The 18,244-nt window shown below is 57.7% G+C and overlaps 1 protein-coding gene across 2 annotated transcripts in view; it reads left to right on the top strand.

Moving 5' to 3' along the window:
- Nucleotides 1–18,244, top strand: part of HIVEP3 (HIVEP zinc finger 3) — a 399,349-nt gene that overhangs the window by 379,190 nt on the left and 1,915 nt on the right. Inside the window, exons 6-9 of one of the 2 annotated variants that reach the window (XM_024744746.1) lie at nt 5,200–5,375; nt 11,685–11,771; nt 16,037–16,935; nt 18,061–18,244. The exon at nt 18,061–18,244 is cut by the window's right edge and continues 1,915 nt beyond it. In XM_024744746.1, the coding sequence (XP_024600514.1) occupies nt 5,200–5,375; nt 11,685–11,771; nt 16,037–16,935; nt 18,061–18,244 (1,346 nt within the window). Of the gene's footprint in view, nt 1–5,199; nt 5,376–11,684; nt 11,772–16,036; nt 16,936–18,057 lie in introns of both variants that reach the window. The other variant, XM_024744745.1, reaches the window with a different exon arrangement.

Raw genomic sequence — 18,244 nt, 5'->3', positions numbered from 1 at the left:
TGACTTCTACCTTCTGACTTCTAGCACAGTGGTTCCTACCAGAAAGTGGGGAGTGTTCAGCCAGCCAGTCCACCATGGTTACAGGGGCACTGGCTGTGTGCCGCATCCATGGGGAGCCCACAGTGTCAGGCTGAACTTGTGCTCAGGGACTCTTGGAGTGGGAGTGTCTCAGCTGAGAGTCTCTAGCAGACACGAGGAAAGAAGGCCTTCGCTTGGCTTTCCTCTGTGCAGCGATGAGTACCGAGCACTTGCTGGGTATCAGGCACTGAGCTAGGCCCTGGGGATGCTCTAGTGAATGAGGCAGATGTGCCCTCCGCATGGGGTTAATGGGGACTACATTGTGAGAGGCCACACAGTACACACAGCTTGACAGGCACCATGAAGGAGGAGTGGCGGGACCCCCAGGCCCAGGGGTGTGGGAGAGGGCTCCGAAGGAAGGGGCCTTTTGGCAAAGCCCTGAAGGAAAGAGGAGCTGGTCAGTAGCAGGTGGGAGGGAGAAGGCCAGAGGAAAGGGACTTGGAGGCACTGGATGATGTTCAGCGTTGTTGATGGGGAAGTGCAGTTAAGAGAAGAGCTGGAGAGGTAGCTGGGCCAGGTGGTGCCCGGGGCCTTCTGCACCCATTGAGTGAGGGGCAGGGCTTTATCCTGAGAGCAGTGGGAGGAGCACTGAATGGTGGGTCCTGGACTGGGAGGAGTGTATTGGGGGAGAGCCCCCTCTGGATGTTTTGTGAGGAAAGGATGCTGTGGGTTAGGAGAGGGGATGGTGGCCTGGGCTAGTGGTGGCAAGGAGGTGGGCCTCCCTGGAGCATATGTGGGATGCGGCATTGACAGGCTGTGGTGATGGATTGACAATGAAGACTGAAGGAAGTAGAAGCGCCAGGGACGCTGGCCTGGCCACCATGGGATGCGCATGGCGTTTACTGACGCGGGGACCCAGGAGGCGGTAGTACAGGTGGGGGGACATGGAAACATGGTTCAGGGCACGTGGGCTGTGAGGTGCCTAAAGACCACCAGGGAGATGCCGAGGGGGCAGTTGGATGTAGAGCAGAGGGGTCAGAGCTGGAGAGAGACGGGGAGCCATCAACATCCAGGTGGAAAGTCAGGTGTGTGTGTGGAAGCTCACCTGGGGGAAGGTGTGAGGGGAGAAGAGTGCAGGTTGGTGCCTGGGGAACACCAGCGTGGGAGGCGGGGGTCAAAGAAGGAACTTGCGGAGGAGACCCGGTCACCAAGCCAACAGGTGTCTCCAGAGGGCAAGCAACAGGGCAATAACGCCTCTGCCACTTGGATTTAGCACGCTGTGTTGTTGGCAAGAACAGTCAGCATGGAAGCTGGGCTGGGGCAGTGAGGAGGCGTGACTCTGCCAGCGTGACGGCCCCTTCCAGACTCGGGCTGAGAAGGGAAGTAGGCAGAGCGGTCGCTGGAGCGGGCTGAGGTCCGGAGGACTTTGGGGTTGGTTGGTACCAAGAGAATTGAGCTTGCATCCGTGTTGGTGAGATGTGTCCGAAGGCGGAGACATGAAGCTGCTGGGGAAAGGGTGGGACCTTATAGAGAGGGGCCTTGCACAGGCTGGAGGGGCTGACCGTGAGCTGAGAAGGGGAAGAGGGTCCAGCTCACAGTGGACAGCTGCCCCATACCTGTCCCTGGACTTGGCCCTTTGGGAACCACAAAGCTGTACAACCCCAGTGGCCTTCAAGGAGCAGAGAAGTCAACAGGCTCCAGGCTGGCCAACCAGGACTGCTCTCTTCAAGTCTCAGGACCCGCAGTGGCCACCCTCCTCCAGATATCCACAACCTGGACCCTCCTGGCGCCTCTTCCTCTAACCTCTTTTCTCTGGCTCCCAGATCACATTCTCTCCTGGTTCTCTACCAGGAGATCTCTGCTTGGGGTGGCTTTTAGTGCCATCTTTCCCCCGCCCTTACATTTGGGTGCCTCCTGGGCCCTCTCATTGCCCTCTTCCTGTTCTCATACTCTCTTGATCTGAACCTACCTGCCCCAAAGCCCGTCCATCCCCCACAAGGGGTGACACGCGCTAAAACAGTCTGCTAGGAGGCCACCCAGACACGCGTGTGAGGGGAGGGACGAGGGCTTCATCATTTCCCAGTCCTCAGAGTCTGGAAACCAGGGGCCCTGCACTCTCTCCCCCATCCCATCTCCAGCCGAGCCAGAAGCTCTCAGGACCCAGATTCCAGCCACCTGGCCTCTCACGCGGCCTCCAGGGATCACTTGGGGTCATAGCGGGAAGTGCCAATAGCTTTCAGGAGCCTCCTGGGGCTGCTGGCCCACCCGCTGGGCCTCAGCGCCAATCTACATGTCCCATCCTGAGTCCCATGGATTTCCAGCTGTGTACTGGACATTTCCTCAACTCACACTCAGCCATTAAGGACAAGGGTCCCATATCGCTTCTCTCTAAGCCCGCGGTTGGTACCACTTGAGCCGGCCAAGCTGAAAACTTTCGATCTTTGTTACTCCTTCATGGTGGCCCCTGCGTCATCCAGGTGGCTACCAAGGCCTGTAGATTCTACGTCCAGAAGGACTTGAATCTCTCTCCTAGCACACGTACCTTGTACTCAGATCCTAAGCCTCTCTTCTTCCAGACCATTCCCCATGGTGCCAAGGAAGCATCTTCTCTTTAGACTTTGTTTATCTTTAATAAAACTTTGATCAAGTCTCATCTTCTTAGCATGGCATTCAAGGCCAATGGTGGTCCAGCCTGTCCTGCCCACCAAACACTCCAGGCCTCTTAGCACCCGTGCCTTTGCTTCTGGGGTCCCTGCCTGGGGTCCTCCCTTCCTGCCTCCATCTCTCGGCATCGTCTCTGGCCCCTTCCAGCCCAGGCTCCTCCTTTGTGCTACCCATCAGGTTGTGCACCTTCCATGGAGTGTGACAGAGTGGTATCTGGGGTTACATACATGCCTCCCCACCCCCCCCAAGTGAGGGCACCACCCATAGAGCGTCAAGCAAAGTCCTTTCTCTGTGTGTGTGTGTGTCCATTCAGGCAACCACAGGTGGTTTAAGCTCGCTATGGAAGGAGAACGAAGGGGCTGAGAACAGCCAAGGTAGACGGACCCTAACGCCTTCTTCTGAATTGGCTTAAGCACAGGGGGAATCCCACATGTGGTAGAAGTCAGGGCGGCTGTGGGCCTGGGTAGGAGGGGGTGAAGGAAGGGGCACCCCGCTGGCGCCATCATCGTTGGAAGTGGGGGGCTGTCATGGACCCGCCAAGCAGAGCCAAGTGGAGGTTGGTGTCCAGTGCCAAGGGGAAACCAAGCCATTCTCGCTTCTTTCTTCTCCAGATGGGAAAAGGGCACCCCAGCTCAGACTGGGTCCCAGGGGGACAAAGCGACCTAGGAATTAAAACCCAGGTAGCTGGTTGAGGTCTGGGGGGCGTGCTGCGTGAGGGTGAACTGCTGGCACGGGGAGGCAAGACACCTCCTGCTTGCCCCCAGGGTGGTCTTCCTAAGAGCAAAATGAGTCCCTCTCCCCTTAGACCCCCATGGCCTTCCATGCCTCCCCTTGAAAGCAAGATGGTGCTTTGCCCTGGATCAGGGCAAGAGTTGGCCCCCAGCCTGAGGACTGGGCGCCTAAAACTGGCCCATCGGGACCCGTAATAGCAAGAAAGGGTGGTTTTAGACAACTTGAGAGGCACCAGTTGGCCAAAGCTGAGGCGATCCACTTGTACTCTTGGAGAGCAGTCCGTGCGTGAGTGTGCGGGCACACACGCGTGTGTGTGTGTGTGAGAGAGAGTGTGTCACTGTGTGGGTGGGGGTGAGTGTGCCAGTGTGTGTGTCAGTGTGTGAGTGTGAGTGCATGTGTTTGCGTGTGAGAGTGGGGAGGTGGTGTGTGTGTGAGTGTGTGTGTATGTGTGTTGGTGATCGCTGTGCCGCTGCCTGCCAGCTCCCTCCCTCAGAGTTCCCTCCTGCAAGCCCATCCTTGTGGTGTCCTCTCAGCTGTAAGCTGATGGCCCCAGTGGAGCAGGACTGAGTCCCAGCCACTGTCACGTCCTCACCTCCCCCCGATCCCCTTCCTGCCTCTCTGCACCACCCCACCCCTGAGTTTGTGTGCCAACTCCTGGCCAGGGCCTGATGTGCGGGGTGAGTGTGGGCACAGGCAGGCCTCCTGCAGGCCAAGAGACCACACTTCCCCCAAGGCACCCGCGCCTTCAGATCCCCAGGCCTCATGAGTCAGAAAGCTCTTCTCCTGGATATGCCAGGATCCCCTCCCTGGACCCCGTCGCAGCCTTCCATGTCCCCATCGAGACACTCACACATCCACAGCATTAGACCAGCGTGGCATTTTGACAAGGAGGGTATCAAGTGAGCCTGTGAGACTCGTGGGTTCCTTCCGAGTGGAAATAAGAACATTCTGATTCTGGGCCACGAGCGCAGTGGTGCGAGGCCCAGCGGGTGGGCCAGCCGCCCCAGGAGGCTCCTGAAAGCTACTGGCACTTCCCGCTGTGACCCCAAGTGATCCCTGGAGGCCGTGTGAGAGGCCAGGTGGCTGGAATCTGGGTCCTGAGAGCTTCCGGCTCGGCTGGAGATGGGACGGGGGAAAGAGTGCAGGGCCCCTGGTTTCCAGACTCTGAGGACTGGGAAATGATGAAGCCCTCATCCCTCCCCTCACACGTATGTCTGGGTGGCCTCCTAGCAGACTGTTTCAGCGCGTGTCGCTCCTCGTGGGGTATGCACAGGCTTTGGGGCGGGCAGGTTCAGCTCAAGTTCTGTCCCTTTCTGGCTGTAGGAGCCTCAGGCTCTTAAGGGCTCTTCGTGGAGACTGTATTGAATTCGGGCAAAGTGCCCAGCACAGAGTGAGCACTCCGTCAGTGGCGGCTGCCAGAGCTGTGGTCGTTATCTGTTTTACTCTGTTACACGGTGGCCCAGAGTGGCTGCTCTTTGGGAGCCGGCACCGGGGCCGGGTCTGGACCAGAGGCCCTCTGTGCCCCTGCGGCTTCCCTCCTGGCAGGAAGCACCAGAGCCTGCCGCCTCCGAGGGAGAGAAGGGGGCAGCCCCCCTGTGTGAGGGCAGGGCAGGTGCAGGGCTCCGTGGCGGATCCCCCCACCCGTGGTTCTCTCTGCTCCGCGTCTGCCTCTCCCGATGCCCCTAAGGGCTGGATGCAGCCAGGAAGCGCGCGCATCTTCTGAGGTGGGAACCTGCCTCTCCTCCTACTTTTTTGTTCCTTTACCATGACGCCTGTTACTCATAGGTACAAATCAAACGAAGAGTATGTATATGTGCGAGGCCGCGGCCGAGGGAAATATGTTTGTGAGGAGTGTGGAATTCGCTGCAAGAAGCCCAGCATGCTGAAGAAACACATCCGCACCCACACTGACGTCCGGCCCTATGTGTGCAAGCACTGTCACTTTGCTTTTAAAACCAAAGGTAAGAGACGGTCAGCGGGGCACTGGCCCTGCCCGCTGCAGGGAGCTCCCCTCTGGGAGCCCCAGCACAGAGCCCGGGGTCCGGACCTCTCTGCCTGGGGCCTGGGCACCCCCGATTCCTGGGCTCCCCAGTGACAGAGCAGCCGCCTCCAGACTGGGCAGTGGCACCCCTCGGCTGCCCTGCCCGTGCTTTTGGATCCCACGCCGGCCCCTCCACCCTCCACCCATGCGATTCCCACCACGGCCAGGCGGTGGCACTCTCGCACACAGTTCCTGGTTTTGTATTTGCTCTCATCAGCCCTTCCTTCTGCATGTCTCCTTAGCCCTTTATCCACCGACCCGACTGGTCACTGCCGCTCTTGAGTTTGGAAATCCATTCCACCCCGAGCCACTTAACACACTCGCATGGTCACCTCTCATGCCACACTTTGCCCCTGCCTCCACCCCGCCTCACCACTCAGACCACGTTCCTGACCCGTCCAGCTTCTCTGCACCTCTTGACACAGGGCCGGGCTCTCCCCAACCCCCGAACGGCAGCCCTGTCAGTCCTGCCCCCAACACTGCACAGCAGGGTCAGCTCAGGCTCTGTGAAAGGAAGGAAGACTGGCCGGTGAGGGTACGCAACCAGAGCGCTGTGATGGGTGATGGAGGTGGCCTGGGCCACTGCAGCCACCCAGGACCCGGGTGTGGACCAGTGAGGCTGTGTCCACCAGACGTGGACCGAGCTCTTCTCTGCTCCTTCCATTGGCTGCTCCCACAGGGCAGGCAGGAAAGGCATCACAACCCGCTTCTTCCTTCCTGGTAGCTGAGCAGACCGAGGTGCCTCAGAGGGAAGCCTGGGGCTCTCGAAACCCTGGTGGCTTCAGCCTCTCGTGCTTCGCAGTTTCCTGGCTCAGGGTTGGGCACGAGGGTCCTGCCTTCTCCTTTGGGCAAGTTGGGGGCCTCCACACCAGCCCCCACCAGAGCCACGTGGTTTTTCAGTAGATGGAACTGGAGAGCTTTGACGCCTGTTGACCTTCCTTTTGTTGGTAAAGCTGCTCCCAGAAAGAGCAGTGGGCAGTGGCTCTGAGGAGGGCCCCTCCGGGTCTTTGAGCCTTCCTTACTCCCCCCTCCTCTTGCTGGCCCCTTCCGTTCTCTTGGTGCTAGGTCAGGGGGCATTTTATCTCATCCCCTCGCTCGTGGCCCCCTCTCTGACCGGGTGCCCATCTCTGGTCTCCTGACCCCGTTAGGCTGCCCTCCATTGTCCTCTCACCATCATTTTCAACTGGAGCTCAAACTTTCCCACCAAGGTTTTGGTTTGAATAGAGGTGAGCATCCTTCATCCTCGCCCTGACCCTCTTCTTTCTTGGTGTGTCGTCAGCAGCATTCCAAAGGGCATTCAGAGAGAACTGGTGGCCTGGAGCCCTGCCGTGTCCAGGACAGCTCACCTAGCATGCCTCGGTCCTGGTCGTGGGCTCTGTCCCACACACGCCCCCTACAACCCCGCTTTCTCTGGCCTTAGGCGGCCAGTTGGGACTTTATGGTGGAGAGAGATGGGAATAATCCACCAACAGTTCAAATAACGGCCTTTGACTCTGAACACCAAAAACCTTTTTGTCCAAGCCCCACTTGACGGTGCAGAAAATGGGTCCCTCAAAACAGAAACGACTGTTAAAGCCGGAGCTGTAACTATAAGCCAGGACCCCTGCCTCCTGGGCATCACCCCCAGCACCGTCCTCTCTGTGAGCAGTTGCCCCCTTGTCTGGAAGGAGTGGCAAAATCAGGTGGCCACCCAGGTGGCGTCCAGAGTGGATCACAACTGCTGGCCCTGTTCCCAGGGTGTGCCCAGGGGACCACACCATTCTGTTCTCAGCATGAAGAGCCTGGTCCTGAGAGGGCCTCACCCCAGGGCCATGAAGAGCTGCCCACCACCGTGGAGAACCGTCATCCTGCCACGTGAGACTGGAAAGCCCCATGGGGCTGAGTTCCCAGCCAGAGCAGTCTCCCAGAGCCATCCCTATTCAATTCCCTCTGGCTTTATTGAGAGGAAAGGCCTGGTCTTTTTCTGTCAGGTCTGAGCGAGGCCTGGGTCCCTGGCAGGAACACCCCTTTGCCAGGAGATTCCTGCATTGGAAGCCACATGCCGAGCTATCTGCCGTCCCTCCCCGGGTCCCTCTGAGCCAGCACACAGCCCTGGAGGGTCCAGAGCTCCTAACCTGAGGGGAGGGTCTGCAGGCCCTCTGAGTGCCCTGGGGGTGGAGCCTGGGGTGGAGCCCTGAAGGCCCCGCCCAAGAGGGTTTGCTCTCACCCTGTGATGGGGGGAGGGCTGAGCCCTCTGCAAATGCTCCTAGAAGCCTCTGGAAGATGACACCTTCCAGAGCCGGAGCAGTGAGAGCATCCGAAATCCTGGAATGTCAACCTCTGGGACTTAGAGGGGGGCCAGTAAGGGTGGTGGCAGGTAGACGCAGAACCAGCTCCCTCTTGGCTCTCTCTGAACAAGGCAGGGAGCGAGGGAAGCTGCAGGATACTGACACTCCTGTTTCTCCCTGGAGTCATGGACCCTTCAGCCACCAGCCCAGATGCCAAAGGTCCCCTCCTCTCAGGGCTCCTGCCTCCATACAAATGCTTCCATCTCCTCCCTCCCCTCATCCTTGGGCTCGGGCCCAGCCAGGCTGCATGAGAGATGAGGCTGGGTCAGGTGGTCCTCAGGGCCCTACGTCACCACCACCTGGCTGCACCCAGCCCGGGAGCCCTTCCTGTCTGTCTCCGTCTGCCTGTCTGTGTCTCCGTCTCTGTGTTAGACATCGTGGCAGGAGCTCCGGTCCCTGGGCACTAACAAGGGGGTGTCTCGGTGGGTGCGGCCAGGAAAGGCCCACTGGGGTGTCCCTGCGGGGGTCTGGGGTCCCATGTCATCTTCTCAGAAGGTTCCCAGAGGCCAGCAGAGTGGCTGTGCTGGGTACAGGCCGTTGCACCGATCGCCTCGGGACAGAGCTGGCAGCTTGGGGCAGGCCTCAGGGACCAAGGGAGGGTGGTTGGTCAAAGCCCAAAGCTGAATGGGGCAGGGTCACCGGCTGATGCCCTCAGTGGAGGGTCCGCCTCTGTTCCAGACACCCATCATTTTCCATCCACTTGCCTTTCCTCCTTCATTCCAGGATTGTCGGGGTTTTGGTGGGGGGCTGGGACGACGGTGAGAAGCTGTGAACTCTGCTTGGCAAGCTCAGGCTTTGACCCTTGACAAGGAAATGGTGTCCAGGCCAAAGAAAGACACCTGAGGTCATTTGGTACACCTCCCTCAATTCACAGAGGGGGAGGTAGGCCCACGGAGGGGAAACCAAAGAGGGCGCTGGATAACACTCGGGGCTGCACATCCGGTCCTGTAACCCCGTGGCCTATCTGGGCAGCCACCCAGACTCCCACCTCCTCCCTGCAGCCTCCAAGAGCAGGGGCAGAGGAGAAGCTGGCGTCCAGGGCCTGCCCGGTGCCTTCTCCTGGGGGTTCCTGAGCCCAGACTGACTGGTAAAGCCAGCTACAACACAAGCATCATCTCAGCATCTCTCTCCTCCTCACCCCCATGACTGTGGCAGAGTCCCCCGGGTGCTCAGTAAAGAGCGATTACTTGGTGGGGGGGGGGGGCACACAGTGTGGGAAGGAAGGAGGTTCCACATGGTGGGCATCTGCCGTCTGCCAGGCGCACTCTGCTGTCACTCTCCATGTTTCCTCATGAGCTCCTCCCAGCGTCCCCGAGAGGTAGGTATTACTTTACAGTTGCAGAGACTGGGGCTCAGAAGGTTAAGAAACTTGCCCAGGAGCACACAGCTAGCAGGTGGAGGAGCCCAGACTCAAACCCAAGGCCATCAGGCTCCTGCACACGCTGGTTCTGCTCTGCCAGAGTGGAGCGAGCAAGGTCTCTGGAGTCCTGAGACCTGGTCCCACGTGGGGCTCTGCACTAGCTAGCAATGTGGCTTTGACTGGTTGGTTCGCCGTGTTGGTGAATGGGAGCCCTCCCACAGCATCCCGTCACCTGATCATGTCGTCTAATGGCATCGTCAGCACCAGGGCCGGGAGTTAGAACAGAAGCAGGAAGACCCTGGGCCTGGTGGGCGTGGATTATGTGGTCTGGGAGGTTCCTTCCAATACTTTCCTTCTGGGATGAGAAGAGCATTTCCCACTCATGGTTATTACACACCCATTGTGTGCTCAGCATCTAACTTGGTTGGGTAGAGACCCGAACGTTCCAGGCCGAACAGGTACAATAATGTCATAGCCAGATTGAGCAGTGAGCATAGTCTCCTGGGGTCTGGGATAGTCAGGGGATGGCAGGCTGGCCTCAGAACCTCAGAGGATATTCAGTTTCTCTGGCCCGTGGAAGACCCCAGATGCCTTTACCACCCCATTGACGTCCTGCTCAGACTTAACCTGCTCACAACAGTGAGGGCAGAGGCTCACAGTGTGGGACAGGGAATGTTGGGGACCCTCCGGCCCTGGAATGACTCGAAGTTATGGCTCTGCTCTCCATTTGGCCAGGAGTAGAAGATCCAGGTTTCTGTCTAGTTAAAGGAAGAAAATCTGACTTGGGAAGGATGGAGTCACAGACTAGGGCTAAGGGAAACAGCTTCTCTCCATCCTTGCCACCCTAGGCCTGCACACCTCAGGCAATTCAGCTTAAGATTCCCTTTACCCTCTCAGCAAAACCCTAAGTTTCCTTAAAATTCTCAGAATGATTAAGAAGCACCCTTCGGTTCATCCATGGGCCCTCTCTCCCTATTCACCCATCTATCCACCCATCTAGCCTCCTGTTTATCCATTTCTCCCATCCTCTCATCCGAATAGTTTGTCTTCCTATCCATTTACCTTCCCATTTATTTTCTCATCTGTTCCTCCACCTCTCCCATTCGCCCTCCCACCAATCCATCCTTCCATTCACCTGCCCATTCTTTTATCCTCCTGTCTGTTTGTCCTCCCATGCATTTGTGTGTGCTGCATCCAGCCAGCTATTCTCCCACTCACCCATGTCTCCTCCTTTCCCATTCTCCATCCTCTCATATGTTTATTGATCCATTTTCCATCTATCCTTCCATTTATTTTTATCCTCCATCTGTCTATCCATCTGCTTATCCACTCATCCAGTATCCCATCCATCTGTCCAGCTCCTTCCCGCTCATCCTGTTCATCACTCCATATTTCCTCTTATCCACTTCTCCATCCATCCATCCATCCATCCATCCCTCCATCTCTCTCTCTATGTGTCTGTTCTTGGAGTCCATTCTTCCCTCTTCCATCTATCTGCTCAAACTTGCTAACTGATAAGATTAGTGAGACAGAGCACCTGACTCAAAGAATTTACAATTTCTTGTATGAACTACCATATGGAAATTCAGCAATCTACAGAGCAACAGTGAGCACATCACGGTTTGGAGGTGATTGTTGAGGCCAAAGGAGCCCCCTGAGGCATCTGGCCTGCATCCTTCTGGGGCAGGCTGGAGGCCCTCTGCTGCACCTTCATAGAGCGTACCTGCCCCCAGGGCTTTGTGGCCTGTGAAGTGCTGTGCGCACGTGGGGGAGAATTGGTGTCGCTATCTTTCCCCTCATTCTGCAGAGCGGCCACCTTGCTCTTCAGCCCACTGGGGACAGAGTCAGCCACACCCCGAGGGCTTCGTAGGCTTGGGGAGGGGCAGAGCCTTAGTTCGGCCTTCCCTGCACGCACCACCCCACCCCCTGGCCGTGTCTGCACGGCAGTGACCTTGGAGGTCCAGGAAGGGGACATGACTCTCTAAGGAAGTCAGGACTTGGGCCCCAGCCTTGTGGCCCCCAGGTCCGGATCTAGCAGATTTCTCTACGCCTTCTGCCCTCTCTCCATTTCTAACAGTAACTTTGTCCTGGTTCCTCTTCCCAAACCCTAAGATTCTTCCCTGTGGGCTGCCCTAACAGTGTCCTCAGCCAGAAGGGCATCCTCAGTACCCATCCCCCATGCTGGGTTAATGGGAGCCCTGATGTCATCCCGGTATTTGAAATGGCCGGGAATCCTGTTTAATGAGTGTCACCAGCTCCTGGGCCCAGAGTTAAAGGCAGGAAAAACTTATTGCACATGACTTGTCTTTTAATTTCTTTCTTGTTTGTCTTTTTAATCAGCATCTCACTTCTTCATTCTACCCTTTGTCCCCTCACACCCCTCACGCACCCTCCCCCAGCTCCTCAGTGCCATCCCGGGGTCTGCGGCTGCACATCCCACCTGAGCACCTGGGCGGAGGGACGTCCCAGCACCTGCCGGCCAGGCGCCGCCGTGGGCCCCTGCCCTCCAGCCGAACCTGAGTCTGTTCTCGTTCCTTTCCAGGGAATCTGACTAAACATATGAAGTCGAAGGCCCACAGCAAAAAGTGCCAAGAGACGGGGGTGCTGGAGGAGCTGGAAGCCGAAGAAGGTAAATGAACTGCCAGCTCCCGCCTCCCCCTTCTCCTCCTGCCCCCCTAGCCCTCCCCTTGCTTTCTGTCCTCCTCTCCTCTGCTCTGCCTCCTCTCCCTCTTCTGTGCCCTCTCCTCTAGTTTTCCCAACTGCAGGGCGACAGAGGTTAAATTCACAGGATGACCGCCCCCACCCCCTAGACTTACAGCGCGTGCTGGGAGCCGTAGCTGTGGTGCATGAAGGTCTGCCAGGCAGGTGGAGCGCCCGGCACCCCGTGGGTGCTCAGTGAATGTATGGTGAATACATTAGCACATGAGTAATTACAGTCAACATTGATTGAGCACCCACTCTGTGTCAGGCATGCTCTAGACACGTGCCATGATTATCTTGGCAAATTCTCACGATGACGCTGTGAGGTACACACCCACACTCACACTTACACACTCTGGGCATGAGCCTGACGCCCGGGCCTTTTAGAGCTAGAGGTTTTCAGACAGACCTGACAGCCCCACGTCACCTCCCGATCCCATCCCCTATCCCAGCACCGCACCCTGACCTCAGTCCCCCGTTAGCAAGACTAGAGCCACATTAGAGCCAGTTTCTGAGAAGACAAGGCAGTGTGTGTGGCTGCGCCCTGCCCAGCCTCAGCATCCAGGGCGGAGGCCAGAGGGGCTTTTTTGGCAGGTAGATGAGCGGCCAGAGGTACTCCTCCTGCACTGGGCAAAGCTTTGACCAGATTCCCTAAAATCGGAATCAAGAATTACAGTGTGACAAGGAGAGGTGTGTGTGTCTGTGTCTCGTTTTTTTTGTTTGTTTGTTTTTCTGATTTGGGAATGTATCTACAATCTTACAAAAGAGTTAGGTGGCATTTCCTTTTAGGTGAAACAAATCACCTTTATTGAACAGAACACAGTGAACTTGGGGCTGTACCCCTGAAAATGAGGATGTGGGGTTACCATTCTTATCAAAAAAGCACATCAGGCCATTTACAGATGTCTCACTGAGTCCTCGTAACTGTGGTAGAAACTTGTGTTGCCCCGTTTTCAGTTGAAGACATTTAGTAAAGCTCAGACAGGTAAAGGCAGTTGTCCAAGGATGGACAGAAACGCTGGCTGCAGTGCCTGGCGGGCTGGATGGGGCAGCTGCACCCAAGCCCAGAGCCCTCCCTGGGTGGGAGGTGGGCGTTCCGACTAGCACTGCACCGGGGGTCCACCGAGGGACCCTGAGCTGTCCCTGCCCCTCTCCCAGCTTCATTTTCCCAATGAGCCCAAAAAGGATGACCTTATTTGAGGATGAAATCAATGCATTCATTCCAGAAATACTGAGCACCAGACCCGTTCTAAGACCTGTTCTAGGTGCTAGAGATTCTGCAGTGAATACAACATAGTTCCTGCCGTCGGGAAGCCTGCATTCTAGAGGGGAGCTGGGCAGTGAACAAATGTGGAATAGGGCAAGGGTGATGATTATGAAGCACTACATCCGTGAGGGGCTGGAAAGCATGGGGAGTGGCCTCTCTGTTCAGTGGTGTGAACAGAGAACATGAGGCGAGGTGTCAGGAAGCCAAGTGGGGCCTGGAGAAGGGCTCTCCCTGCAAAGGGAACAGCCGGAGCAGAGCCCCTGAGGGCCAGAGTCGGGGGGAGATGAAGTCTGAGAGAGCCGTGGCTGTGAAGGCCAAGGGATGGACTTGGCCGCCTGGTGGAGCATCGCCCTCTGCCGTTCCCTGACTCTGTATGCAGAGGATGGCCGGTAGGGGGCGCGGCTGGAGGCAGGGATCCAGGCTGAGCACGTGTTGGACTTGGGTGGGCCGAGGGAGGTGGGGAGACGTGGTCGGATTCTGGATACATTCCGCAAGTAGAGCCGAAGGGGTTTTCTGACGTAGTGGGGCGGGGGGCGGGGAAGCATGAGGGAAAAAAATAGCCAAGGATGACTCCGAGGTTTATGGCCTAAGAAACTGGAAGGATGGAGTTGCCACTTCCTGCGATGAGGAAGGCTCGGGGAGGAGCTTGTCTGTTAGTCGCGAAGTGACGGTTGGGAGCACAGCTTAGGAAAGATTGCCTACGGGTGGCCGGGCGGGCGCCGCAGCCCCGCCCCTGAGGTTGAGGAGGTTGAGCACCAGCGCCACCGTGTGGCCGGACCCCCTCGGCGCCCCAGCGCGCTTCGTTCCTCCGGTCCCAGGCCACAGAAAGGCGGAGCTTTGTGGAGCCTTGACAGTGAGGGGCGTTGGGAATGGGCCGTCCGGCTGGGGCATCCCATAGAGCCCTGAGCGAGTCCAGATGTGGGGGGCTTTGCGAACCCTGTGCTGGGCAAGGGACCCTTGGCTTCCATCACTCCTGCTGGGTGCCTGGGGCAGGCCACCGGCCCTCTCTGCCCATCAACTTCCTCATCTGTAAAAGGGACATTAGGATCCTTCCTGGTGAATATCAGGACTCTGACTAGTAGCACCACCCCTCTGACCTTCAACCGCAAGATGAGATGCTCTCATTGCTGCCTGTCTGCTGAGGTTGTGAGGTACTTGGGATGAGAATAGCTAGGGTTTATTGGGTACTTACTGGGTGTCCGACCCTCACGATCCTCCCAGCAGCTTCATGAGGTGGCGTTTATGAGTCTTACTCACATTTTACAGACAAGGAAACTGAATACAGAGAGAAAAACTAAATTATTCAACATTATACAGCAAGGAAGGGGTGGAACTAAGGTTCAAACCCAGACCATTTCCTGCAAGGGTTGTAAACCTCAGTCCTGGACTCTCTGGGTGATGTTGGGGAAGCACTTGCCTGCTCTGGGCCTGGATTTCTCCACATGTAAATGAGAGGTGAGGCGAGGTGAGCTCCGGGCCCCCCCACCCCACCCCGCTAAAGTCTTAGGCGGGAAAGTAAATGCGTGGGGCAAAACTTAGAGATGTTTTGCACCCGCTTCGCCAGCCCTACTCCTTTACCAATCCCCAGTCCCTTCCCCACTCTCACTGTTCTGCTCCTGGCTGCCAGGAGGCCATGACCTTGGCCCCATGGCCCTCCCTTCACCTGCCAGCTCCAGCTCCACCCCATAGTTTTTGACCTACATCCTCTTGAATGCCGACTGTCATCCACTGCATGCATCTTACTGCTGTGTGTTGAGCCGTTGGGAAGCACAAGTGCTGGGCTTTCTACCCCCAGGGCAGCTCTGCATGGTGGGGTGCAGAAGCCTGGTTGCACCAGTGGCCTGAGTCAGCTTGTGTGTCCAGCTCTCCTGGTCAGTAGTTGAGTGGGTACTGACATGAGCTGAGTGTTGGGCCAGCAGGACCCAAACCCTCAGGAGCCTGCCAGGTGGGCTAGATGTTAGCGGAGCTCCGCATGGAGTCCTGATTGCTGCCGGTTTCATAGATCCCCAAACTAGGCCTGTGTCCTGTTAGCGGTGACCCAGCTGGTTGGGCTGCCCCACCAAAAGCCAGACCAGGAGGCTGGTATTTCGGAGCTCCATTACCCCCCAGCTGGGAGCACCAGGGGTTCTGCAAAGACAGTACCTTCTCTGGACATGAGTGGCTGGGATGAGGCCCTGCTCTGCAGCCAGCCTGAGGCCAGCTTAGCCCAACCCCCGGAGAGGCCAGGGCCTGCCACCTGCCAGATACCATTGTATCAGCCAGCAGCAGCCTAGCCACCGTGGCAGACGTGTATGTAAACTGACCAGGCCCAGCACTGCTGGACTGGCCAGCAAGGCTGCTGTGTCCCAGAGTAACAGATTTCTTCATGGATGTATTAAGAGTGACTATAATTATTTGAGTCCTTGCAGTGTGTCAGGAGTGTGTTTCCTCCGCCTGGCAAACCCTGTGAGGTGAGACTGTCAAGTTCATTTGACAGAGGGGGACACACTGAGGCACAACAGGGCCACTTAACTTGCTCATGGTGGAGCCAGCACTGAAATACTAATGGAAAAAAAAACAAAGAAAAGACCTATCTTGTTTGCTATGGTTCAATCCCACCCCTGCTACTTACCTTACCTGGACAAGTGACTTCAACTCTCTCACCTTGGTTCCCCGTCTATAACGTGAAGATAAGAGTAGTGCCGACCCAGCGGGATTATTTGAGGACTAAGTGAATTAACACATGCAGGCCCTAGAACTGAACCTGGCACATGGTAGATACAAGGTAATTTTTGCTGTGGTTATTTACAAAGCGTTCCCATCCTCTCAACGATCTTGTACCACTCCCGTGGCTGTCAGGCCCAGTTTGCAGACTGGGACTCTGGGGGCTTAGAGCAGAGCAGCCTGGGGCTGGCTCTGACCTCGGGTCTCCTGTGTCTGCCCCTCAGGAACAAGCGATGACCCGTTCCAGGACTCGGAAGGGCGAGAGGGCACAGAGGCCGTGGCGGAGCACCAGTTTTCAGACCTGGACGACTCGGACTCAGACTCGGACCTGGACGAAGATGAGGATGAAGACGAGGAGGAGAGCCAGGACGAGCCATCAGGACCGTCCTCGGAGGCACCCCCGCCCGGCCCGCCCGCCACGCTGCCGGCAGACTCCTCACCTGTTCAGGGCCCCCAGCCCCCAGATGCCACCTCTGGTAGCCAGGCCACCAGGAGCAGCTCAGTCTCAGAAGCCGAGCGCTTGGCAGCCGGCAGCTGCTTCATGTCCAGCCAAAGCATCCTGTGCCTTCCCCAGCTGGGACCGGCTCCCCCGGGCCCCACGGAGAAGGACACAGGCTCGGCCCTGAGCTCCAAGGCCGTGTCCCCAAGGAGGCCATGGTCCCCGAGCAAAGAAGCAGGCAGCCGCCCACCACTCGCCCCAAAACACTCACTAACCAAAAGCGACTCGTCTCCCCGGCGACATTCACCTGCCCGAGAGCCACTGGCCTCGGCCCCGAGCCCACCTGGCCCCCAGACAGGCCCTCTCCCCCGTGGGTCTCCGAGACTGGAGCTGTCTCCTCTCACCCCCCACCCCCTGGGTAGGGAACTGCCCCCTGAATGCGAGGGCGCCACAGACCCAGGCCCGCACAGACACTCGCCCACGAGGAGATGGTCTCCAGGCCAGGCCGAGTCACCACCACGGTCAGCGCTGCCAGGGAAGTGGGCCTTGGTGGGGCCGGGCAGCCCCTCGGCGGGCGAGCGCGGCCCAGGCTCAGGGCTGGCCCCAAGGGCTCTCTACCCACCCGCGCCTCTACCTCACAAGCTTCTCGGCAGAAGCCCAGCGGAGACCTGCACCTCCACGTGGGTGAGTTCCCGTCTCCCGGGTGGCTGGGCCGCTTCTCGCTGGCAGGTGGGGGGCTGTAAGCTCACACCTCCCTGAGGCCTCAGACCTGGAGCTACACCCCTGCCAGCTCAGCGGTTACCCAGAAGACGTGTACTGGGCACCTCCTATGCCAGGCACTGTGCTGGGTGCCTGAAACTAGTTAGTTTAGTGTCCGAAGCAGCAGAGCACGGACTCTGGAGCTGGACTACCCAGGATTAAAACCAGGTTCTGCCACTTATAAGCTGTGTGGCCTTGGGTGTGAGTGTAAATACTTGTGGCATTTCCTCCCCCCGCACCCCCATCGCCATCCCCACGTATTCTTTGAGCAGATGGCAGAGCTCAACCAAAATCATCACATCTCCAGCATGACTGCCACCAGCACCCTCAGAGTCACTGCAGCCAACACCATCCCTGTCATACCATCAGCCCTGTCACTGTCACATCACCACTGCCATCTGCCATCATTACACTCCAGCCACCCCATCAGCTTGATCACGGTTGTCACAGTATCACCATCACCACCGCTGTCATGATCGCCAGCACTGATATCATTATCATCGTCAACTTACCTTTCCCCTCCCAACACCTTTTCTGTCACCAGATTGTCGTAACCCAACACCGCTGCTCACCACCAGCAGAGATTCAAGCTCCAGGGGGAACACAAGCTAGGAATCTTAACTTGATTTTTAATTTGGGGGTCGTGTGCAAATTCCTGGAGGTGGGAGAAGGCCAAGAGACTGGAGTGGGAACTCATGTTCTAGGGTTAAGTTGGGTCAGTACCATTTGAGGAACAAGAGAAGCCGCAGAACCGAGACAGACGGCCAGGTGCATAGGGGCCAACCAGGCAGCCCCGTCCGTCCTCGGAAGACAGACAAGCTGGTTGGAGGCGGGGGACCATGTCCTGAGTGTACCCATGGTCACCGTTCCAGAGAGGGCGCCCACACAGGGCAACACCGTAGGCAGGTGTTGGGACTCGGTTCTGGACCAGCTCGGCCAGGACTTGCTCTGTGATCTCAGCGAGTCCCCCCCTCACTCTAGGCCTTGGGGTCTCCATGTGCCCAGCACATAATCCTCGCCTTACTCTGTCTTATTTTCTGACCCCAGCAGAAGGCCGAGTCGCCAAGTCCCTCCTGTTCACCTGGCCCTGCTCATCCTCTCTTCTCCCGACCCCTCTCCACCCCCCATGACTTCCACGGCCACACCCCGGCCCGGACAGAGGAGAACATCTTCAGCCACCTGCCTCTGCACTCCCAGCACTTGACCCGCGCCCCGTGCCCCCTGATTCCCATCG

Source organism: Neophocaena asiaeorientalis, unplaced genomic scaffold, assembly GCF_003031525.2.
Source record: "Neophocaena asiaeorientalis asiaeorientalis breed wild unplaced genomic scaffold, Neophocaena_asiaeorientalis_V1.1 scaffold478, whole genome shotgun sequence".
In the NCBI taxonomy this organism is placed as follows: Eukaryota; Metazoa; Chordata; class Mammalia; order Artiodactyla; family Phocoenidae; genus Neophocaena; species Neophocaena asiaeorientalis.
The sequence above is the reverse complement of the archived record's forward strand: the minus strand, read 5'-3'. Positions and strand labels throughout refer to the sequence as shown.